Below are 25,656 nucleotides of genomic sequence, written 5' to 3'. Positions count from 1 at the left end.
GAAAACATAATCCCAACAATACATATAAAATGATGGGGTCTAAATTAGATGTTACCACTCAAGAAAGATCTGGGAGTCATTGTGGATAGTTCTCTAAAAACATCCACTCAATGTGCAGCAGCAGTCAAAAAAGCTAACAGAATGCTGGGATAATTAAGAAAGGGATAGATAATAAGACAGAAAATATATTGCCTCTATATAAATCTATGGTAGGCCCACATCTTGAATACTGTGTGCAGATGTGGTCACCCATCTCAAAAAAGATATATTGGAATTGGAAGGGGTTCAGAAAAGAACAACAAAAATTATTAGGGGTATGGAACGGCTTTCATATGAGGAGAGACTAATAAGACTGGGACTTTTCAGCTTAGAAAAGAGACAACTAAGGGGTGATATGATTGAGGTCTATAAAATCATGACTGGAGTAAAGAAAGTAAATAAGGAAGTGCTATTTACTCCGTCTCATAACACAAGAACTAGGGGTCACCAAATGAAATTAATAGGCAGCAGGTTTAAAACAAACAAAAGGAAGTATTTCTTCACACAACGCACAGTCAACCTGTGGAACTCTTCGCCAGAGGATGTTGTGAAGGCCAACACTATAAAAGGGTTCAAAACAGAACTAGATAAGTTCATGGAGAGTAGGTCCATCAATGGCTATTAGCCAGGATGACCAGGGATAGTGTACCTAGCCTCTGTTTGCCAGAAGCCGGGGAATGAGCGACAGGGAATGGCTCACCTGATGATTACCTGTTCTGTTCATTCCCACTGGGGCACCTGGCATTGGGCACTGTCAGAACACAGGATACTGGGCTAGATGGACCTTTGGTCTGACCCAGTATGGCCATTCTTATGTTCTTATTTGTAGGTGTATGTATGCCCAGGGTTCATAAAGGAGCCCTAGAGTCCTTTAGAGTGTGCAAGGACTCTCATGTGGTTTCTGAGAAGAATTTACAACTATCTAAGGGGAAGTCCTCCACTGTGTTCCGTATGTCTCAAGGAAATCCCGAGATATACAGCCACGATGCCCTGCACATAACCAGTGCCATAGAGATGAACCTGGCAGCAGCGTCATCAGCATCTAAAGGATGCTTGAAGAGCAGTTCTGGCCACCAATTGGCCCTCTGAGATGATGGACTGGAATTGCTCCCCATGCTCTTGTGGCAAATGGTCAATAAAAGCCATGAATCAGTTATAATTTGTAAAGTTATATTTGGCCATAACCACTTGATAATTCACAATCCTAAATTGCTGACCTGCTGGCGAACAGGACCTTTGCCCAAAGAGATCCAGCCTTTTCTGGTTCTTGTCATATGGGGTTGACTTAGAGAAGCACTGCCTACCTGACTCATTTACCGCATCCACCACCAGGGAGCTAGGTGGAGGGTGGGAGAACAAAAAGTCAGAATCCTTAGAGGGAAGAGCAGGGGGCTCCTAGCTGCGAGTCCCTGCCAGGCTGGGAAGGGACAGGACTTGTCCTTTCCTTGCCTGGCAGCTCTCAAGGGGGAGAGGGGAGATCAGGCCCACCTCCGAGAGCCTCCCCCTGCTAAACGAAGCTCCGGTGCTGGCAGCAGCCCCGAAGGTTCCTGCAGCTGGAAGAGGCCTGTGGACATGGGTCCGATCTCCCCCTGCTGCTAGGAGCCCACCAGCTGAAAACATGAAATTGACCATTATAAAATCCTCTGGCCGGGAAACTGATCAAAATGGACTGTGAATTTGGTAGGGCTTTAATAATCATATTTATCCCTTTCTAGATGTAAATGATAGGACTGCCTTTTCTGCATTGACAGAAGCGTACAGTAAATATTCTTGTTCTGTATTTGGGGGAAAAGCCAGATGTATTTATATCATGCGATGATGACACAACACTTTTCATTCCAACAGTAACTCAGGAGGATGTTAAACAGCAGCTACTTTTTAAATCAGCAAGTCTGGATAATTTGCATCCAAGAGTTTTTTTTTTTTTTTTTTTTGAAGAGCTGGTCCAGGAGTTCGCTAGATGGTTAATTTTGATTTTCAGTAAGTCTTGAACACTGGAGAAATTCCAGAGGACTGGAAGAAAGTGAATGTCATGTCAATAGTTAAAAAGGGAAAGCTGGATGACAAAGGTAATTATAGGCCTGTCAGCCTGACTTTGATCCCAGGCAAAACAATGGAAGGGCTGATTTGGGACTCAAATAGAAAATTAAAAAAGGGTAATATAATTAATGTCAATCAACATGGGTTTACAGAAAATATATCCGGTTTAACTTGATATCTTTTTGGATGAGATTACAGTTTTGGTTGATATTGTTAAGGTAACAGTGTTAATGTAATATACTTAGAGTTTGGTAAGGCATTTGGACTTGGTACCATATGACATTTTGATTAAGAAACTAGAATGATACAGAAATCAACAATGGCACACATTAAATAGATAAAAAACTGGCTAATGGATAGGTCTTCAAATGTAATTGTGAACGGGAAACCATCATCACGCAAATACGTTTCTTGTGGGGTCCTGCAGGAATGGTTCTTGACCCTATGCTGTTCAACATTTTTTTTTTTTAAATGACAAAACCATCTCTGCAGATCACACAAAGTCTGCAGATCACACAAAGATTGGGGTAGTAGTAAATAATGAAGAGGACAGCTCACTGATATAGAGTGCTCTGGATCGTTTGGTAAATTGGGAACATGAAAACAATACACATTTCAATATGGCCAACTGTAAAGTCAGATGTAGGAGCCAAGAATGCAGACCATACTCACAGGATGGGGGACTATTCTGGGAAGCAGTGACTCTGAAAAAAGACGTAGAGTCATGGTGGGTACTCACATGACTGTAAACTCCCACTTAAACACGCTAGCCAAAAAGGCTAATGTGATCTTTGGATATATAAACAGTGGAATATCAAGGGTTATTTTAATCTCTGAGTTTGGCACTGTTGCTACCGCTACTGAAAACTATGTCCAGTTTTGGTGTCTACACTTCAAGATATTGAAAGACTGGAGAGGGTTCAGAGGAGAGCCAAAAGAATGATTAAAAGACTGGACAACATGCCTTATAATAACACATTCAAGGAGCTCAATCTATTTAGTTCACTAAAGGGAAGTTATAGCATGACTTGATGACAGTTTTATAAGTACCTACATGGAGAATAGAAATTTCATAATATAGGACTCTTCAGTCTTCAGTAGAAAAATGTATGACAAGATCCAATGGCTGGAAGTTGAAGCTATACAAATTTAGTCTAGAAAGATGGTGTAAATTTTGAACAGCACAGGTAATTAACCATTGGAATAACTCATCTAGGGTTGTGGTGGATTCTCCATCATTGTAAATTTTTAAATCCAGATAGAATGTTTTTCCTAAAAGACTGCTCTGGTTCCAACAGGAATTAATTCAGGGAAGTCTTATAGCCTGTGTTATGCAAGAGGTGAGACTAGATGATCGATGGTCCCTTCTAGACTTCTAGTACATGAAACTATGTCAAATTTAGGGCATACGTTACTTAATAGCGTTCTTTAAAAATACAGAATAATGCCATTCAAGGGTTTGAGGGATTTTTGTTTTGTTTTATTTTCTCCCCAAAACTCCTAAATAGTATCTAGCCGTAACCAAGATTTTTTTTACCTGACAGATCACATATGACACAGTATCTCCTGCTTTCACCTTTCGGCCTCCTTGAGAGTTTATCCACATGGCAACATGCACATGTGGCAAGCTTTTTTTGTCAGGATAATCCTGAGGATCCTTTGTCAATGCCTAAGAGATCAAAGAGGAAAACAGGTACATATCTTTGAGAATAATGCAAATTAAATGCTGGACAAATCACTGCAGTAAAAAAAAAAAAAAAGAGAAGAAGATTATAAATAGCGGTCTTCATCATCCCTCTACTGTTCACCAGAAAACAATTTTGAAATATGACATTAATACAAAGCATAACATTATAATAAATATATCTTTCAGACATTCAGATTTCTGTATCAGTCTTTCATGCTCCCTAATTAACATTATTGGAAGAGCAACCTGGAATTTTATACATTAACTTTCTGAAAAGCTAAACACAATAAGAACCCTGATTGGAACCCTAACAAAAGTTCAAACAAGCACAAAGACAGCCAGAATGGTTAAAAATTAGATTTAATCAAAGTATGAAATATTATACACAGTGCAAGAATGCAGTGAAAGAAGATTTTCAAAACTGAAAAAAAAAATTAATAAGTGTCCGACACATTTATATTTATTTAAAAACTTTGTAACAGAAGTAGTGAAGTAGATCAGGGTTTCAATATTTCTATAGATAAGACTACTAGAATTTTACAATAAATCATTTCCCCTCTCTATTCCATAATTACTTCACATGAAGATAAAGAGTTTGAAAAAAAATAATCCCCTTCTCTACACCTACAACTTCATCAACATAACTTTTAAACTAATATTTAGGTCTAAGTATTTCAAAGGCAAACAAAACACTGGAGTGTGTAGGACTTAAAAAAAATGGTTACCTACTTTTTGGTAACTGTTGTTCTTTGAGATGTGCTGCTTATGCCTATTCCATTCTAGGTGTGCATGCTCCCACATGCGTGGTCGTCGTAAATTTCTGCCTTAGAGGTATCCGTAGGGTTGGCTGTGGCACCCCCTTGAGTGCCATGCTCATGCATCGGTATATCTGGCGCCATCGGCCCTGTGCCCTCTCAGTTCCTTCTTGTGGGCAACTCCGACAGAAGGGTAGGAGGGTGGGTAATGGAATGGACATGAGCAACATATCTGGAAGAACAACATTTACAAAAAGGTAGGTAACCATTTTTTCCTTCTTCGAGTGCTTGCTCATGTCGATTCCATTCTAGGTGACTCACAAGCAGTGTCAATGGAGATGGTCTTGCAGTGTGCAGAACTGCTCTGCCGAAGCCAGCATCATCCCAGGCCTGCTGGGTAAGTGCATAATAGGACACAAACGTGTGAACAGATGACCAGGTAGCAGCTCTACAGATCTCTTGGATTGGCACCGAGCCAGGAAGGCTGCTGCTGACGCTTGCGCTCTAGTGGAGTGTTCCTTGACTGGTGGAGGCATTTTTGCCAGCTCATAGCGGTAGCAGATGCAGGCGATGATTCAAGACCAAATGCTTTGAGCAGACACTAGGTGACCTTACATCCTGTCTGCCACCGCAACAAACAGCTGCGTTGACTTGCAAAACTGCTTTGTTCTGTGGATGTACAAGGCAGCGCCCTCCTGACATCCTGGGTGTTCAACCTCCATTCCTCTTCCAATTTATGAGGCTTCAGGAAGAAGACAGGTAAGTATATGTCCTGGCTGGTATGAAACTTGGGCAGGAACACCGGGTGCGGATGCAGTTGGACCTTATCCTTGTAGAATACCGTATAGGGAAGTTCTGAAGAAGATCTCAGACACACTGCGGGCAGATGTTACTGCAACTAAGAACAAAAACTTCCAGGAGAGAAGAAGAAGAGAGGAGGAAGCCAGAAGATCGAAGGGAGGCCCTATGAGCCTTGACAGCACGAGATTCAAGTCCCAGGGACAGACAGGGTCCCGCATGCGAGGGTAGAGATGCTCCAGACCTTTCAAAAACCAGGTCATCATGTCGTGAGCGAAGGCCAACCTGCCTTAGAATGGAGGGTGGAAATAGTGGCCAGGTGGACCCTGATCGATGGCAGGGACAAGACCTGGAGCTTGAGGTGCAGAAGATAATCCAGAGTCACCTGCAACGAGGCCTGCTCGGCCCAGATACATCGTTCCGAAACCCAGTACATGAACCTTTTCTACTTGGCCAGGTAAATCACTGTGGTGGAGGGCTTTCTCCTACCCAACAAGACCTGTTGAACCTGAGCAAAGCATTCCTGGTCTTCCATGCAGTAACCATGCTGTCAAGTGCAACGCTGCCAGATTTGTGTGCAGAAGACTGCCATAGTTCTGGGACAGCAGGTCCGGCCAAAGAGGTAGCCGCCTTGCTGCGGCTACCAAAAGGTCCAGCAGCGTGCCGAACCCGTGTTGGTGAGGCCACTCGGGGGCTATCAAGATAACCTTCGCCCTGTCCCGTTTGATCTTCATGAGGACTCTGTGGAGCAATGGCACTGGTGGGAAGGCGTACATCGGGGCCCCCAATCACGGGAGCTAGAAAGCGTCTGACAGGGAACCCTTTCCATTCCCCGGAGTGAACAGAACATGTGGCATTTCCTGTTCTGAAAAGTTCACCTGTGGAGTCCCCCACTTTCGGAAGATCATACTGACCGCCTGATGTTGATATGGAGGGCCAAATCGTCTCACAGCCAGTAGCCCTGCATGCTGAGTTCGCCCAGGTGGGCTCCCCAGCCCAGGTCCGACACATCAGAGACCAGGGTCAGCGACGGGGATGGGGCCGCGAAGCAAACTTCCTGTAACACCAACCAGGGATTCATCCACCAATCCAGGGACAATAGGATGCGATCCGGCACCTTGACCACCCGGTCTAGGTCATGCCTGTTGGGGATGTAAACCAACGCCAGCCATGCTTGCAGAGACCAGAGATGGAGCCACGCATGACTGACCACGTATGTACAGAAGGCCATGTGGCCCAATAACCACAAGCAGGTATGAGCCAGGTGGTTCTTCACATGGGAGATCAGGTCCGACATGGCCTGAAAAAACACCTCTGGAAGGAAGGCTCTGGGTCACGTTAAATAGAGAACCGCCCCAACAAACTCTATTTGTTGGGCTGGCTTTAAGGTGGATTTTTTCTCGTTTATCAACAGGCCCAGGTCGCAGCAGGTGGAACGCACCAGATTGAGGCTTCTCTGTACTTGTTCCCGAGATCTGCCCTTGATGAGCTGATTTTCGAGATAAGGGAAGACCTGGACTCCGCGACGTCTCAGGTAAGCAGCCACTGGTGCCATACATTTTGTGAAAACCCTTAGGGCTGATGAGAGGCCAAAGGCGAGTGCCGTGAATTTGAAATGATGTCCGCCCACTATGAAATGGAGGAAACATCTGACACTTCGGAATATGGAAATAAACGTCCTTCAAGTCAAGGGCGGCGTACCAGTCTCCCAGATCCAGGGAGGGGATGATGGAGGCCAGGGAGACCAGGCAAAATTTCAACTTCTTGAGAGACTTATTGAGGCGTCACAGGTCCAGAATAGGTCTGAGGCCCCCTTTTGCTTATGGAATCAGGAAATAACGGGAGTAGAACCCCTTTCCTGTCATGTCCCTAGGGACCTCCTCCACCGCCCCCAGGTTCAGGAGGTTTTCGACTTCTTGAATGAGTTGCTCATGAGAAGAGTCCCTGAAGAGGGACGGGAAAGAGGGGGTGGGTGGGAAGGAGGGGTGGCCGAAAACTGCAGGAAGTAGCCTTGTGCGCTGGCCATTGGCCATGCTGGCAAGGTGGCACCGTCGATGTCAACATGGCTTCAGGTGCCCAATCGCACCGGTGGAGTCTGGGCAAGGGGCTGAACTGCCCTTACATGCTGGAGGAATCCCCTTCCGGTGACCACAGTGGGCCCATCGACGCCTAAGTCTGCCTGCTGACCATCGCCACCAGAGACTAGTGCCTGGAGTGAGAAGATCGGTGCCAGTATCGAGGGGACTGGTGCTGGTGCAGGGGGGGACCAGAGACATGACAAGGAGCGCTCCCACTGGGCAGGCGACTGAGATCTGCACCGTGAGGAAGACTGGTGGGAGGGTGAATGGTGCTGGTAGTACAGAGACCAGCACCTCCCCCTAGGCGATCCATATTGAGACAGCAGGGACCACGATTGCAGTGCCAGTGACCCAGGGTGAGCCCAAGAGGATCTGGACTGCGATTCTGGGGATTTGTGGCATGGAGATGGAAAATGCTGTCTTGGCTCGGGGGATCAGCAGTGCTCCACTGCCCCCTGAGGGGTCTTAACGGCTGGCTTGCCCTCGTGGGGAGCCTTTGGCATGTGCCACGTCGGCAGCACGGGCAGAGGCCTCTGCTCTCTCGGCGCCGGCAGAGCTTGGGAAGGCATCGGTGCCATCAGGGGATTGGGTCCCATACCGCTCCTGGGAGTTAGTGGTGGACCTTTTAAGAGGCTAAGGGCCCTGACCGGGGAGGCATGCACACATGGCTCCAGAGTGGCCGGGCGGCCTGAACTGGGTCCCTTGCCTGATGACCTATGGCCCTTCTTGCCTGGAGCCGGGGAGCTGTGCTTTCTAGTTTTCTTTTTGGGCACCAGCGATGGGGATTGCTGCCAGGCAAAACCCGGTGCCGGGGGTGCACTGCGCATTGAGGCCGAGGTACTAGGCGAGTCTTGGCGGGACGGCTCGGAAGCTGGGCAAAGGACTCCATGAGGAGAGCCCGCAAACGAATATCCCGCTCCTTCTGAGTCCTGGGCTGAAAGCTTTTACAAATATCGCATTCATTCATGTGTGATTCCCCCAAGCACTTGAGGCAGCTGTGCTTACAGGCTTGGCCTGTTTCAGTCCACGCAGGGCTTAAACCCGGGAGACCAGGGCATGCCCCGCCTGGAGCGAAGTCCCTGCTGGGACTCTAACTTCTAACTACACTTAACACTAACTACTATAAACAAACTATTTACAAGGCCCTAAGGCTCAAAGTCAGTAGAAACGAAATCGCTAGCCCTTGCAATGCAAGGAAAGGCACTCTGACTAACCACCACAGGCGATAAGAAGGAACTGAGAGGGCGTAGGGCCAGCGGCACCTGATATACCGACACATGAGAGCGGCATTCAAGGGGGAGCCACTGCCAACCCTACGGATACCGCTAAGGCAAAAATCTCCGACGACCGTGCACGTGGGCATGCACACCTAGAATGGAATTGACATGAGCAAGCACTCGAAGAAGAATGGGAGATATCTCCAATGGCATTCATTTTTAACGGAAAACTGGTTTGAAATGATTGTAGTCATACTGGTCCTCAAGAAAAGATAGATGAGGTAATAAAGGAACAGCTGTCAATGAACCACAAAACAGTTGACTCCACAAGCGCGGACATGAAAGTGTGTGATTTTCATTACTACTTTGTTTATATTTTCTTGAGGACCAGAGAGTTGCCCAACAGAGAAGGGGCACTATTATACTGTGGCAAAGCTGGGAGAGAAGAGTCTTTTCATAAGCCTCCAATGGGAAGAGAGAAGCTTTATTAACAAAGAAAGAAAAAAAGTCCCAGAAGGGGCATCAGAATTAATTTCAGCTCCAGTCCCTGTGCCTTAGAGAGGGAGAACCCAACAATTTGTACTGGACTTCTGGACATACTCTATAGTGAAAATAACTTTTTGATTCTTTTCCATTTATGTTTATGTTCCACGTTTAAAATAATTAAAGTAATGGCCTGGGAGACAATGTTCTCAGCTGTGGCAAAGAAAGTACATTCTATCACACTATTTTTGGAGCATGGCCTCACAGACCAAAAAAACAAAACAAAAACAAATCAGATTTGGGACTCTGAAAAAGTGAGACACACACTAGGATCCTCATTCAGCAAGGTACTTCAGCACATGCCTAACTTTAAACACGAATAGTCCCATTGCCTTTCTTACTTAGATTGTAAACTCTTTGGGGCAGGGACCATCTTTTTGTTGGATGTTTGTACAGCACCTAGCACAGTGGGGTCCTGGTCCATGGCTGAGGCTCCTAGGGAATATCACAATAGAAATTAAACAGGATTATTCATAGGCTTCAAGTCAGGCATATTGCTTAAGTCCCTTGCTGAATTGGGGCCCAAGTGCTAGTGCCAGGGAAAATGAAAGGAACAGAAGTGTAAGAGTGATAAATCTAAAAGAAAGAATCAAGTTAAAAATAGAGGGGGAATAGACATTTTCTCTTCTGACGTAGCCTAATCAGAGAGGTGGACCAGTATCAATATTTCCAGGAACCATTAAACTTTTCCCAGCACTAGTTCTGGATCACTGATCAGAAAGACAAACTAAAAACCCTGGTAATATCATATCAAATGCATGAAGAAATCATTTATGACTGTCCATCCCTTGCCTGAGTTTGGTGAACAGCACATATATACTACAGCATCTTTAAACAGAGAAGTCTTGCAAAAAAGTTTTAGAGGGGAAAAAAGAAACCTGAAAATCTTAGCAGTAGCTGATGAGTGGTACCATTTACCTTGTTGATTTCAAATTGACTTATTGGGACTCTGCCATTTATCACATTTTCTCCAATTTCTATTAGTTGTCTTTGAATGTTTTCCACAATTGTGTCTCGGGACTGGTCAGAAAGAATCTGACCAATTACATAGCTGTAAAGAAGTAGAAGCAAACAAAAAACTTTCTTTAAAATACAGAGGGTATCTTAGTATTTTAAAAACACCACAGTAAATATGTGCATCTCTCTCTTTGTTACCTCTAAAAACTACAAGCAAACTGAGGACAAAGTTTACCTCAAAATTATTAACACTTTTCCCATGATCTCTCACATGCTTTAATTATTTTATTAGGATACTTCAAATTTCAATTATTTAATCTTGAAACTACTTTAAATGATGGACCCAATGCATTTCTAATGTCCCCCTCACCCACTCAAGTGGTGTTTTGACATTTACTAATCCACAACAGGTATCCAAAATGAGAGAAAATTTGAATATGAAATCTGCTCACTAACTTCCTGCCTATTTCTGGAAAAATGTATACAGAGGGTCTGCCAGCTGCAGTACTTAGTCACTGAAGAACACTGACAAACATTTGTATAGCTTTAATTACTAATACATTCCTAACTTGGGGAAATTTGTTTCTATTATGATGCATCTTTTCTTAGAAAACAACAGTTAAGAATAGTAAGCAAGTGTGTAGTGTATATTTACAGATAAAGAGGCATCAATTTCTGGGTACATTTGGAGCCATAATTTATTTAATACTAATATTTTCCAAGAGGCTGTATGCAATACACATTGATTCAGCCATAAGATGACCACCTCTCTGCCCAATCAAAAGTATTCTCTCTTTAGTACTAATTGTATAATCTCTGTAAAAGTTGAGTGCAAGAGAGGCTCCATATAATGCTGCACATAGTAAATGCCAATAAATCAAATAATCATTGATACCACATACCATCTTCTTTTACAAATAAAAGGATCTAAATAAATGACAAAAGGGCTCTTCAGGACAGTGACCACATCTTCCATTTTGAGTGCTTCTGCAAGCTTAACATTTATTAACAACTCTTTAAAGCTGTAATTTGCTAAGGTGTAGTATCAAACTCCCTACCCCTTCAAAATTCTCAACCTAAGAACCCAAATCAATGATAAAACATGTGAGTAGACATACATTTCTCACAATTCCTGAATTCAGGTTTATTGTACTATATATCCAATTGCTTCAGAGGAAATGCAAATTTAAGATTTACAAGAAAGTGAGACCAACAGACAGTAAAAATAGAGCTTTTTAAGTAAACACATATAATCTGTTACTGGCTTAAAATCTTTCAATATTTTGATAGGCTGTTCTGAGTCCTTTTAAAAATTAGTTAAAGCACTTTCTGTACTTAATACAGGAGTTAGAGTCAGAGTTTAAAGACCTGAATGGGCCACCAGATGATCTAGTCTGACCTCCTATATACCACAGGCCACCAACACTGCCCAGCGCCTGCACACCAAACCCAACAACTGAAATTAGGTGACGGCCTTCAGAAGAGAATAGCATTATGGGTCACAAGAGGAGAATAGAAGGGACCAAAGTGCACCAATGCCCAAGGCCACTGCAATGGCAGGGAACTGATTGAGATATACCCAGGTAACCCCAGCAAGTGACCTGCACCCCATGCTGCAGAAGAAGATAAAAAAAACCCAAGGTCACTGGCACTGCCAATCTGACTTAAGGAAAAATTCCTTCCTCACCTCACATATGGCAATCACTTAGAACCTGAACACTTGGCTATAAACAGTAGCAACATTTTTCCTGTGAGAGAGGCATTAGCAACATCTAGCAGCTCACACGTTAATGAAGATTGTGTATTTTTCAAGAGTCGTACAGCATAAGATGAAAATAGTCAATATTAAAAGCAAAACTCACTTTCCAGTTTCTTTTGCAAGGTCACACCAGTCTCTTCGGACTATGTCCAATCCTTTCAATTCCTGTTTGGTAACATATTTCCCATCTCCTGTTGGCTCCACTGTCAGAGCAGCATATTTCTTTTTCTTTAACAGTAGCAGGGACTTGAAGACCCCATCAATATCAATCTCCAACAATTTGTACAGCTTGTTCACTTCACTTTTAATCTGTGATACATTATCATTAAACCAAATGCAACATCTCAGTAATTATGAACACACATTACTTTTAACAATATATGCATCAGGCTGAAGTTGCATAGCAGTCATACTCTATGTTGTGTGCTTATATAGACATAATTTTATAGATTGGACAGATGTCTTCAGTATAGTAGTACTTATTAACTACCATTACAGTTAAGGTTATGACATTATTTCCAGCATGGAGCATGTTTTTCAGGGGTTTACAATTCGGTGTGATGAGCAGTACAGACCTTTCAGGATTCTAAAAAGGGTCCTCTCATAGTTATGGTTCCACCTCAGCCCAGTTTCTAACTCAAAAACAGGCAATGTCTGCCTGAGCAGAGAGAACTTTGAACCCAGAGGAGCAGAGCTTAGAGGAAGCCTGGGGACGGAAACAGGAGCAGATGAACCTAATGACTAGAAGCAGATATAAAAAGTCCAATTCCAGGTAGATGGTGGCTACTGTGCTATAGCTGCATTCCTGGACAAGCAGGATGGTGTCAAAATAAATATTGTTTGTGAATATTGGGGAGGAACTGAGTGAGCAGCCCATGCTTGGTTGTTTTTGTGTATGTTGCTTTTCTAAATAAATAATAAATAAAATATACTGGGTGCTGGCTTTCACAGAATAACCTGAACTCTTCTGGGAAAAGATGAAATACTCCCCTTTTTCCTATCTCCCACCCTCCCCCTTTGTGCGTAGTTTCTAGAACTGGCACCCATCTCACTTGACTACAGAAGTGTGAGGTAAGGCTTGGGTTGCTATCTTTCTGTTGGGCAAAAGATGAAATTTCCCTCTTTTCTCTCATCGCCCCTTCAAAGGAAAAAAATAAAATCTAGGAACACACAAATGTGTTTAGCTTAGAAAACAAGCTTGGGTCCTGGTTCCCATGCTGGCTGGTCAGGAGCTTCCCTTCTTTCCTCACATCATTTCTCTTTTCACTTCTTTCACAATGCATCTTTGCATCATTCACTCCCCCAAAACCTGTTCTGACTGCTTCCCATACCCCCTTAATTTTCATTTACTGATGTCTTGATTCTTCCCCCTTCTCCCACTGAGTGGAAACTCCTCTCTCCTTGTTCAGTCTCACAGAAGTTAGATATGGACAGGAGCTATTTGGTCACCTCAGCCACACCCATGCCAAGGTAGGATTATTCCTAGAATTTCTTTCATAGTTTTCCAGTCTAGTTTTAAATATCTTGAGATTGGACTTTAACTAACAATTTCCATTGGACTTCAAAAAACTTGATAACCGACATGACGAAGAATTAAACAGCGTGTAAGTAGTAACAGAATGAAATTAAGAAAGGAAAAGTGTATGCTGAAAAGCAAGGAAATTTTCCCGATAATGAGCTCTATTAACCAGTGTAATCTCTTCTGGGAAGTGGCTGAAGCTAGGCACACTTAGAACGAGACTAGTAAATATACGATGCTACATTGGATGAGAGATGGACTAGATAACCTTACACTGATTGTAGGTATTTGTATGGCATGTTGGCTTATATTAAGGCACAGAAAATTGTGGTTGATAATTTTCTTTCTGCTATCAGCATTTCCCACCATTCTGGATATCCACGCTGCTCTCTTCTCTCTGAGGCTCACAGAGGTAGATCAGAATTTTGATGCTGCACAGTCTCCCATGCCCCTTCTGGTTCCACCTGCTGCCAGATGAATTATTCCTAAACTGTAAAACTTGCACATCATTGACACATATTCCAGAGATGATAAAGTATCTGTGGACATCAGACCAAGGAAGACAGTCATATGGCAACGACTTCACTTAATAGCTGAGCCTTGACTCATAAGCCATCCAAGGTGGATAGAATTGTGAGAGACAGTGCTGCAGAAAGGAAATCATTGCTAAGAAATTTTCCATTCTGCAGCCCAGCATGTCCCACAACTCTTGACATCTGGAAAGTAATGAACAGTGAACATATATAGAGAGGATTATGAAGGTCCCATTTCGGGAAGAGTGGCCTGCCCACCAATCTGGCTAACCAGAATGCTTGTAGGAATCTGTCTACCTGTGGATTGTCTGCCCAGGAGGATCCTGCAAATAGCACCGTACTAAAGACAGAAACCTGAAACATAATGATACCGGGCTGAAGGCCTGTCTAGGACTTCTTGAAGGATGTACAGAATGGCTGTTTTCTGGGATTTGCATTGTGCTCTTGGCACCAGATGTTGAATCCGGATCAGATACAGGAGTACGCTTTTAGTATCTATCCTCTCCTAGATGAAAGCAATATCTTACTGACTATGGAGGACAGACTGAGCTTTCTAGTGTTTCCCTCTCAATAGCTAGGCTTTTAGTTGAAGCCACTTCAGTCAGGATGAAGAAGAGAACCTTCAAAAGGATGTTCACAGAAGCAGGAATGGGTGCTCCAGTTTCAGCTTTATCAGGTTTGAGAACACAGGTCTCCTTGGCCAACAATGAGTTATCAGAATTACCATTGCCTGTTCTCATTTTATTTTCTGGACTGCCTTTCCCAATACTGGAAATGGTAGATACACAAGTAGGTCCTGAGGCCAACTATGCTATAAGGCCTGGTCTACACTGGGGGCATGTGGGGGGGGGGGGGGGAAATCGATCTAAGATACGCAACTTCAGCTACGAGAAGAGCGTAGCTGAAGTCAACGCATCTTCGATCGACTTAGAATCACTTACTTCGCGTCCTCGCGGCACGGGATCGACGGCCGCCGCTCCCCCGTCGACTTTGCTTCCGCCTCTTGCCGAGCTGGAGTTCAGCAGTCGACAGGAGAGCGATCGGGGATCGATTTATCGCGTCTACACTTTCTATCTTTCTATCCGTGGGTTCTTTTGGGTAGAACTCCCCTTCTGAGGGAATAACCATATCCCTGGCAAGGAACGCTACAGTGGCGTCAACCTTCAGTATCTCAACAATAGAGCCCTTTGATTCTTGAATGTTATAGAGCCTGAGGCCACTCTTGTTAATATGCTGCCCTGATCAGTCTTGTTCCATTTATCCTTAATCACTTCCTTGAAGGAGAAGTGAAGCGGTATTGCAGCCTCAAGGGAGGATATTGAAGGGAGCAATCTGCTCTGAGGCTTACTGACAGGAGCCTGTCAGGTTTCAGAGCCAGATAACTCACCTTTCTACTGGAGGAGTAGAAGCTCTGCTGCAGCTTTGGGGAGGCCTTTTGCCACTTGCCTTAGGACCAGGGGCCCTCTCAAGAGGTCTGTCTCAGAATCCTCCCCACTGGGTCCCAGTCCCCAAGATGGGAGGGGAAATTTGTTGTTGGAACTCTCCTGGTCAGCTTTGGGAGGTGGAGCGGATTAGAAGCCCTGCTTCTTTTCTCCTTGGGAACCATTTTAAGATTGGCGGGGGCGGGGAGGAGGAAGAGAATTTGTGACCACCTCAAGCCTCCCCAATTTGTTCTGCAGACGCCTCCTGGGACTTACACCCCCTCACTTTTGGAGGCTCTCTCTGCTCTGCACTGGGGTTCCTGCTCCATTCCCGCCCCCCCATCAGAGTCACGGCTGCCTCAGTAGTACGGTGACCCCACCTGCCTGTCCAACTCTCAGCCCTGGGACCTAACGAAGTCAGGGACAGAAGGCTGAGTCCAGGCTGGGCACAACTCACCATCTATCAAGCCTAGGAAAGCTGCCTCACATAGAGAACAATGCTTGGATTTGACCCGGCAGAGGAGCCGACAGGGACATGCTGCCGTGGAAGCTCAGGGAAGTTTAATCCCCAAAGGGGTAACCAACCCAGGGAGGAGGAGGAATGCCGAGGAGGGAGAATACTGCTCCCCACTGCCCAAAAAAACTGGCAGAAAAGTTAAAATAGGAGGAGGAAGGGCAGGAGCAAAAGAAATCACCTCCGTCTGCTGCTGTGGAGGCAAAGAATCTGGCAGCAAGTAGGAGCAGTGGTAATATAGCCAGACTGTGTGGTGCCAAAATGCTGATCCACCTCCGTGAGTTATAGAAAGAGAAGAGCAGCCCACACGTCCAGAACAGTGGGAGATGCTGGGTTGCAGAAAAATAATTACCACATATTCAGAACAAACAATGCTTAATTTTAACAGTGTTCTTATGTCCCATTGATATCAATAGATCATAAGTACTTTCCTAAATCAGGATTGCTCTATTGAACTGAGGTAATATCCGCTGCCATATAATGACACAACTAGACCATATGCAGCACAGAGCTTCAATCCTAACTTTAAATTTCCAAACAGTCTTAAGAGAGTAGTATATTTTCTTTCATCCCATGTAACACAGCAACCAAGAATATATAGAAAATTAATTTCTAAAAAACATTTAAGTGTGTTCAAAATGCCATGCCAAGCCAAAGAATGTGCCACAACTTCGCTTCATACTGTTAACTTTCTGCCCTGCATCAGCTCCTCATAAAATTCAAGATTCTCACCCTCAACTGCAAAGCTCTATATTATCCTGCCTCCTCCTACAGTTCTTCTCTCAACTTTCTTTGTATCCTTTTCCACTTCCTACACAGATGCCAGTCCTTTCACCTTATTTCTTCCTTTGCTCCCTTTCTATCATGGCTCCTTCTGCACCAGTCTCCTCATTCTCACCTCCTTAGAATCCCCCTCCCCTCTTTCTTCAAATCACCTCTTGAAAATGTGTGTGTTTAGGAAACCCATCTACCCTTTCTTTCATCATTAGCAATGCACAAACCCTTCGTATTCTGAAACTGGTCTCCTATATTTTTGTCTTGCATTTGTATACATTCCAACCGATGACACATTTAGGACACCCAAACCTTTTTTCACTAAATTTGTGTGTGGTGTCTCTCTCTCACACATATTCTTGTAACACCCATGTATGAAGTCTATGAGAAATATTTTTTTCCTTCAAAATTCCCTTACCTTGTTCCCCAGCTTGAAAACCTCCTCCAGGTTTGTGCTATTTGTATTTATCATAATGGAATCTGTATCTCCATAAATCACTTCAAGGTTCATCTAAATAAAACAAGCAGCTTTAAACAAAAGAATTACAAAACAACCTCTCTCTTACCGTACCTTATCTAGTCTCTGGGTAAGGATACAAGGGATTAAAAAAAACAAGGATAGTGGTAGGGATCTACTACAGACCATCTAACCAGGAAAAAAGAGGTGGATGAGTCTTTTTATAAACAACTAACAAAATCATCCAAAGCACAGGACTTGGTGGTGATGGGGGACTTCAACTACCCAGATATCTGTTGGGAAAATAACACAGCAGGGCGCAGACTATCCAACAAGTTCTTGGAATGTATTGGAGACAATTTTTATTTCAGAAGTTGGAGAAAGCTACTAAGGGAGAGGCTGTTCTAGATTTGATTTTGACAAATAGGAAGGAACTGATTCAGAATTTGAAAGTGGAAGGCAGCTTAGTGATCATGAAATGGCAGAGTTCATGATTCTTAGAGATGGTAGGAGGGAAAACAGCACAATAAAGATAACGGATTTCAGGAAGGAAGACTTTCACAAACTCAGGGGTTTAGTAGATAAGATCCCATGGGAAGCAAGTCAAAGGGAAAAAACAGTTCAAGAGAGTTTGCAGTTTTTCAAAGAGACATTATTAAAGGCACAAGAGCAAACTATCCCACTGCATAGGAAATATAGGAAGTAAGACAAAAGACCATGCTGGCTTATCCAGGACACCGTCAGTGATCTGAAACTCAAAAAAGGGCTACAAAAAGTGGAAACTAGGTCAAATTACAAAGGATGAATATAAACAAATACAAGCATGTAGGGACAAAATTAGAAAGGCCAAGGCACAAAACGAGATTAAACTAGCTAGAGACAAAGAGCAAAAAGAAAACATTCTACAAATATATTAGAAGCAAGAGGAAGACCAAGGACAGAGTAGGCCCATTACTCATGTCTTCAAGTCACCAGGGTCTGATGAAATCCATCCTAGAATACTAGTTGACTGAAGACATATCTGAGCCATTAGCAATTATCTTCAAAAAGTCAGAAGATGGGAGAGATTCTAGAGAACTGGAAAAGGGCAAATATAGTCCCAACCTAGTAAAAGGGAAATAAAGACAACCCAGGGAATTACAGACCAATAACTTCAGTACTTTAGTAACTAACAGTCAGCATAGATAGTCAAGAACAAATCATGTCAAACCAACCTAATAGCTTTCTTTGACAGGGTAACAAGCCTTGTGGATGGGGGGAAGCATTAGATCTGGTCTATCTTGACTTTAGTAAGGCTTTTGATACTGTCTCACATAATCTTCTCATAAACAAACTAGGTAAATACAATCTAGATGGTGCTACTATAAGGTGGGTGCATAACTGTTTGGAAAACCGTTCCCAGAGAGTAGTTATCAGTGGTTCACAGTCAAGCTGCAAGGGCATATCAAATGGGGTCCTGTAGGGATCAGTTCTCAGTCTGGTTCTGTTCAGTATCTTCATCAATGATTTAGATAATGGCAGAGAGTAGACTTATAAAGTTTGCGGACGATACCAAGCTGGGAGGGGTTCCAAGTGCTTTCGAGGATAGGATTAAAATTCAAAATGATCTGGAGAAATGGTCTCAAGTAAATAGGATGAAATTCAATAAGAAGAAATGCAAAGTCCCTTAGGAAGGAACAAGCAGTTGCACACATACAAAATGGGAAATGACTGCCTAGGAAAGAGTACAGAGGAAAGGGATCTGGGGGTCATGGTGGATCACAAGCTAAATATGAGCCAACAGTGTAATACTGTTGCTAAAAAAGCAAACATCATTCTGGAATGTATTAGCATGAGTGTTGTAAGCAAGACACGAGAAGTAATTCTCCACTCTACACTGTGCTGATAAGGCCTCAATTGGGTATTGTGTCTAGTTCTGGGCGCCACGTTTTAAGAAAGATGTGAACAAATTGGAGAAAGTCCAGAGAAGAGCAACAAAAATGATTAAAGGTCTAGAAAACATGACCTATGGGGGAAGAGTGAAAAAAAAATGGGGTTGTTTAGTCTGGAGATGAGAAGACTAAGAGGGGAAGTGACAATAGTTTTCAAGTACATAAAAAGTGGTTACAAGGAGGAGAAAGAAAAATTGTTCTCGTTAACCTCTGAGGATAGGACAAGAAGCAATGGGCTTAAATTGCAGCAAGGGAGGGTTAGGTTGAACATTAGGAAAAACTTCCTGTCAGGGCTGTTAAGCACTGGAATAAATTGCCCAGGGAGGTTGTGGATGCTACATCATTGGAGATTTTTAAGAGCAGGTTAGACAAACACCTGCCAGGGATGGTCTAGATAATACTAGTCCTGCCATGAGTGCGGGAGGAATGGACTAGATGACCTCTTAAGATCCCCAACAGTCTACAATTCTATGATTCTATATTGCATTCTGTCGCATTTTCAAAATTTGAGCAAAATGTTTACACGACTCATTATTAGTTTAACAGTAAACTATACAAATAATGCAAAGCAGGATTTTATTTAAAAGTTTAGGTTTCATTAAAATGTATATATGTAAATATACGTGTATACGTGTGCGTATTCAAGGGGGGGGGAATCAAGCATGAGACAACTAAGTAAACGCTAAAAGAAGAAAAATCAGGCAGACTTTTCAGTTGTACGTTTTGCCAGTTAGTATATTTTTCAACACCATATGCGGTATAGAATATTGTAAATAAGAAGTGGAAGAAAATAAATGAACAATTCTGGTCTTAAGAGTTCCACCCCTATTGTTATCATCTGTCATTTTGGCTGGCTGAGAGGGAAGAGAGAAAAGACCATCAGACTGACAGACACATTCAGACTATTCAAGACAAGGTATGTTTGCTTATAGCCAACATCTTTGAAGAGTAACATGATAGCCTGAAGATCCATTTGCGACCATCACAACACTACTGCAAAGTACCCACATCATATAAAAGAAACATCACTTGTCTGACAAATTTCAAGGGAACCCATCACAGTCATATTTGACTGATAGATACAGTAATTAAGAGCACTACAAAGTTATCCACAGTGGACTCTGCTCTTCCTTCACCTCTTCCAGATTCAGCATTTGGCTTACAAGTCTTCTCTCTCCGCCACTTCAATATTTTTTTAAGAAGGCTTTTGCCAAAAAACAACTCTTTCAATGTGCTCTGAAAAGAGTTAGGCTTTGACTCAGTCTTCCTCTTTTGTTTAGTCCTTACATTGGCCAGAAGCCTTGAAAGAGAATGTATTTTTCCTTTTGGATAAAGAAATAACCACAGTGTTCCATGTGTTTTCCATCTCCAGACTGAACTACTGTATCTGGAGATGAACACAGAAACTCCTTCTTGTGCAGAGCACTTTAGTCTGCCTTCTTAGCAGAAAAAGCTATCATAACACCACATTGAATTATATCCAGGTCAAAACTCACAAGAACAGAAGACAGGCATAATTTCCTAGCAAGGTAGAGGTGAAAGAAGGCAACTGTCACCATTATTGCTACCCAGATATTCAGGATTAGCAATAAATCCAGTGGGATCCTATCACCTTGACAAACGAAGACCAGATGTCTTTAATGGTGGGAGAGGTCAGTGCAGTTAAACAAATCTATATTAAACTCCAAATAGTATATAATCACCATATAATAGAATAAAAAGGGAGCCAAAAAAAATTCCTAGTAAAACACTAGAACACAGAGCGTAATAGGCCTCTGAGTAAACTCTAATTAGCACTGTTGCTAATTTGCTTGAAACACTCTCACACAAGCTTCAAGCAGGGGCTAGATCACATCGGTGTTAAGAGAAGGAAAAAAGCTATAATCCATTAGGAAGGATTACATTTGTAAACTAGGCATCCCAAGAAGTGATTTCAAGTTTGTTTGGGTTACAATTTTCTTAGAATAAAACATTTCACTGGGTGTGCTATTTAAGGGTTGTTGTATAATGAAAATGTTCAGCATTACCTTCTGCACCATCTCCTTAGTGTGCATCAAAATCTGAAATGAAAAAAAATATTATCAAAGATTAATGTATGATATAATTACAAGTTAACATATGAGAATATCCATCACATAGTTAATTCCAAATGTTTGTGGCTTTCAAAACATGAATAAAAGAACGGCCCTACTAGGTCAGACCAAAGGTCCATCTAGCCCAGTATCCTGTTTTCTGACAGTGGCCAGTGCCAGGTGCCCCAGAGGGAATGAACAGAACAGGTAATCATCAAGTGATCCATCCCCTGTCGCTCATTCCCAGCTTCTGGAAAACAGAGGCTAGGGACACCATTCCTGCCCATCCTGACTAATAGCCATTGATGGACCTATCCTCCATGAATTGATCTAGTTCTTTTTTGAACCCTGTTATGGTCTTGGCCTTCACAGCATCCTCTGGCAAGGAGTTCCACAGGTTGACTGTGCATCGTGTGAAGAAATACTTCCTTTTATTTGTTTTAAACCTGCTGCCTATTAATTTCATTTGGTGACCCCTAGTTCTTGTGTTATGAGAATAGTAAACAACACTTCCTTATCTACTTTCTCTACACCGGTCATGATTTTATAGACCTCAATTATATCTCCCCTTAGCCGTCTCTTTTCCAAGGTGAAAAGTCCCAGTCTTATTAATCTATCCTCAGACAGAAGCCGTTCCATACCCATAATCATTTTTGTTGCCCTTTTCTGAACCTTTTCCAATTCCAATATATCTTTTTTGAGATGGGACGATTACATCTGCACACAGTATTCAAGATGTGGGCATACCATGGATTTATAGAGAGGCAACATGATATTTTCTGTCTTATTATAGATCCCTTTCTTAATTATTCCCAGCATTCTGTTCGCTTTTTTGACTGCCGCTGCACATTGAGTGAATGTTTTCAGAGAACTATCCACAATGACTCCAAGATCTTTTTCTTGAATGGTTACAGCTAATTTAGACCCCATCATTTTATATTTATAGTTGGGATTATGCTTTCCAATGTGCATTACTTTGCATTTATCAACATTCAATTTCATCTGCCATTTTGTTGCCCAGTCACCCAGTTTTGAGAGATCCTTTTGTAGCTCTTTGCAGTCTGCCTGGCTCTTAACTATCTTTAGTAATTTTGTATCATCTGTAAATTTTGCCACCTCACTGTTTACCCCTTTTTCCAGATCATTTACGAATATGTTGAATAGGACTGGTCCCAGAACAGACCCCTGGGGGACATCACTATTTACCCCTCTCCATTCTGAAAACTGACCATTTATTCCTACCCTTTGTTTCCTATCTTTTAACCGGTTACCAATCCATGAGAGCACCTTTCCTCTGATCCCATGGCAGCTTACTTTGCGTAAGAGCCTTTGGTGAGGAACCTTGTCAAAAGCTTTCTGAAAATCTAAGTACACTATATCCACTGGAACCCCTTAGTCCACATGCTTGTTGACCCCGTCTCACAATTCTAGTCGATTGGGAAGGCATGATTTTCCTTTACTAAAACCATGTTGACTCTTCCTCAACAAATCATGTTTGTCTATATGTCTGACAATATTGTTCATTATTATAGTTTCAACCAGTTTGCCCAGTACTGAAGTCAGGCCTGTAATTGCCGGAATCACTCCTTGAGCCTCTTTTAAAAATTGGCGTCACATTAGCTATCCTACAGTCATTTGGTACAAAAGTTAATTTAAATGATAGGTTACAGACTACAGTTAGTAGTTCTGTAATTTCACATTTGAGTTCCTTCAGAACTCTTGGGTGAATACCATCTGGTCCTGGTGACTTATTGATGTTTAATTTATCAATTTGTTCCAAAACCTCCCCTAATGATAACACAATGTGGGACAGTTCCTCAGATCTGTCACCTAAAAAGAATGGCTCAATTTTGGGAATCTCCCTCACATCCTCAGCTATGAAGACCGATGCAAAGAATTCATTTAGTTTCTCCACAATGGCCTTATCGTCCTTGAGTGCTCCTTTAGCACCTGAAGCAAACTATTTGTCTCTTCTGGTAATAAATATAGCCACCCTAATACTCATAGTAAGAACACAAATCCTTGGCTCACCTAGCATTAAATGGCGCTTACTTGCATGTAACTGGAGGTTCTTCAAGATGCGTGGTCCCTATATGTATTTCATACATGGGTGCCCATGTGTGCCACACATCTGAGTCCGGAGATTTGTAGCAAACAGTGTCTGTTGGTCCTTACCTGCACAGTTGCTCCCCTAATGCTCTGAACTGAGGGCATCGGCCAATGCTTCTCAAGTTCCTCCTGTTCCCACAAATCAGACAAGATCTAAAGCAGAGGGGAAGGACGGTGGGTAGTGGAATACAGATAGGGACCACACATCTCAAAGAACCTCCAATTACAGGTAAGTAATCTGCCTTTCTTCTTTGAGTTCTGATCACTATGTGGATTCCACATGTGGGTGACTGGTAAGAAGTATTTGAACAGGAGGATGAGTGCAAGGATGCAGTTGGTATGAATGTCTGTAATACTGCTGTCCCCACAGCTGCAACTGCAGAAGAGGCCTGGAGTAAGGTATAATGCTTCTTAAAGGCAAGGATAGAGCTCGAGGTAGTTGCCTCACAAATGTCCAGTATAACTACTTCAGCAAGTTAGTTGTTGTCACGTGAATAAAGACAGAGTCGCCTTCTGTGAGAGGATGGAAGGCATTGATTGCTGACAAGTGGATCCACAGCAAGCAAAAAGTCCTGACGTCTTGTGGAACAGGAGAAAGCCTAAAACAACAGGAATGCCTGCTGACTCTGGAGATAACTGTTCCTGCTGACAGTTCCAGGCAGAGAAACTCCTCCAATGAGCTAGAAAGGATTTTCTTGTGGAAAAAAAACTTTCCTGCTGCCACTTAGGACAGCCTCTGAGCATGCAATTTCTATGTCTGACACCCATCCAAATACCAGGCTGTGAGGTGAAGAAGGTAGGGTTGGTATGTCTGATTCCGGCATTCTCAAGAGTTAAATACAGAAAGGGTTGGATACAGATGGGAGGACGGGTTGACATTTGTAGAAGGTCAGGAAAACAAAACTGTCTGGGCCAATTGGGTGAGATATGGAACTCCCAGTTGGAGCCAGTGGTGCCAATCTTCCAGTCTCTGAGATGGAATCAGAGCTGGTACAGTCAGATCCTTCTTCCTTCGTGCCTTCCCTTCTTGGTTGGAAGATTTATGTAGAACTAATTCTTTAGGACTCACGAATGAGGACTCACCCAACTTGGACCAAGATGGGGAGGGATCCTTTTCCTTGGACGCAGACCTAGATGAGAATCTGTCCTTATGCTTATGACCATGTCCCCTACTCTTTGGCTTAACGTTTTTGATCTCTGTTCCGAAGCTCATGCTCAGAGAGGTGCTGCTCAGTCTGAAGTCCTTGTACTGGTGGTTCTCCCTGGCCTGGATCCAATTGGGGTCTCGTGGCATTCTCCAGGAGATGTTTCTGCAGATGGGGCTCTCTTCTCTAGTGGGCTCAGAGAGAAAAGGAGGAACAAATGCTGCAGTGATGTGAGCCTCTCAGAGGCAGTAAAGGCAGCACTTGTGTTTATTGCTGGTGGAGAAGAAACGTGGGCAGGAGATACAGTCCTTAAACCCCAGGAATCTGGGCATACCTTCTCCATGGGAAGAGGCTCCCCAAAACAGGGAGAAGCGAGAGACACTATACAAATACTAAAAAAAAGCTAAGACTCAGGTTATTAAAAATATTGACAATATATATTTACAGATTTTGAAAGTATAGGAAGATCATTTCAGACACAGAAGATTTCAACTCAGGCCATGCGGCAGAAAGAAGGAACTAGAGAAGCGCTGGCCCATGCCACCCTTCATGACCTCGGTTTAGAGCACAAAGAGAGCAATTGCACAGGCACAAGTCAAACCAATGGACACTATTTGCTACATATTTCCAACTTAGGCACATGGAGCAACATGCATACCCGTGTGTGGAATATCAGCACTGGCAGCAGAATCTCTCTATTAGCCCACCTAAATAATAATAATATATTCTTAAAAATAATAACTGGAGCTAAAGATATTCTCATTTCTAAATAATGCTTACAGAATGGTACAAGTCAGAAGGAATCTATAGTAGCTCATTCTAGTCCATTAATAGTGCTTCAAGCTAGGAACTATTTTGTTACACACCTCTACCTCGATATAACATTGTCCTTGGGAGCCAAAAAATCTTACCGCGTTATATCGAACTTGCTTTGATTCATCGGAGTGCGCAGCCCCGCCCCCCCGGAGCCCTGCTTTACCGCGTTATATCCGAATTCGTGTTATATCGGGTCGCGTTATATCGGAGTAGAGGTGTACCTTAGCCATTGGTAAGATTGTTTAGTCTAGCTATGAATATGGTCAAAGATGGTCCCTTAACTGGACTGTTCTGATGTATAACTTCAAAAATAGTTTTCTAATGTTTAACATATGTTTTCCTTGCAGCGACTAAAGACCATTACTACCTTTGTCCCCATTGGCTAGTGATAACTAATCTCTCTGTATAAATATACCAACATCATTATTATAAAGGTTTTGCAGCAGAGACTTGAAATTTGGTAGGGTGGTGGCCTTTTTTTTTTTTTTTTTG

At 42.8% G+C, this 25,656-nt stretch overlaps 1 protein-coding gene across 1 annotated transcript in view; it reads right to left on the bottom strand.

Annotated features, from left to right (window-relative positions):
• Positions 1 to 25,656, bottom strand: part of LOC112118062 (DNA polymerase alpha catalytic subunit) — a 349,709-nt gene that overhangs the window by 177,789 nt on the left and 146,264 nt on the right. Inside the window, exons 27-31 of the mRNA XM_026648867.1 lie at positions 21,050 to 21,082; positions 17,053 to 17,145; positions 11,977 to 12,182; positions 10,076 to 10,208; positions 3,617 to 3,748 (exon numbers count right to left, since the gene is read on the bottom strand). Of these exons, the coding sequence (XP_026504652.1) occupies positions 3,617 to 3,748; positions 10,076 to 10,208; positions 11,977 to 12,182; positions 17,053 to 17,145; positions 21,050 to 21,082 (597 nt within the window). The remainder of the gene's footprint in view (positions 1 to 3,616; positions 3,749 to 10,075; positions 10,209 to 11,976; positions 12,183 to 17,052; positions 17,146 to 21,049; positions 21,083 to 25,656) is intronic.

This window comes from Terrapene carolina, unplaced genomic scaffold (assembly GCF_002925995.2).
Source record: "Terrapene carolina triunguis isolate 2854851 unplaced genomic scaffold, T_m_triunguis-2.0 Scaffold22, whole genome shotgun sequence".
Lineage (NCBI taxonomy): Eukaryota > Metazoa > Chordata > Testudines > Emydidae > Terrapene > Terrapene triunguis.
The sequence above is the reverse complement of the archived record's forward strand: the minus strand, read 5'-3'. Positions and strand labels throughout refer to the sequence as shown.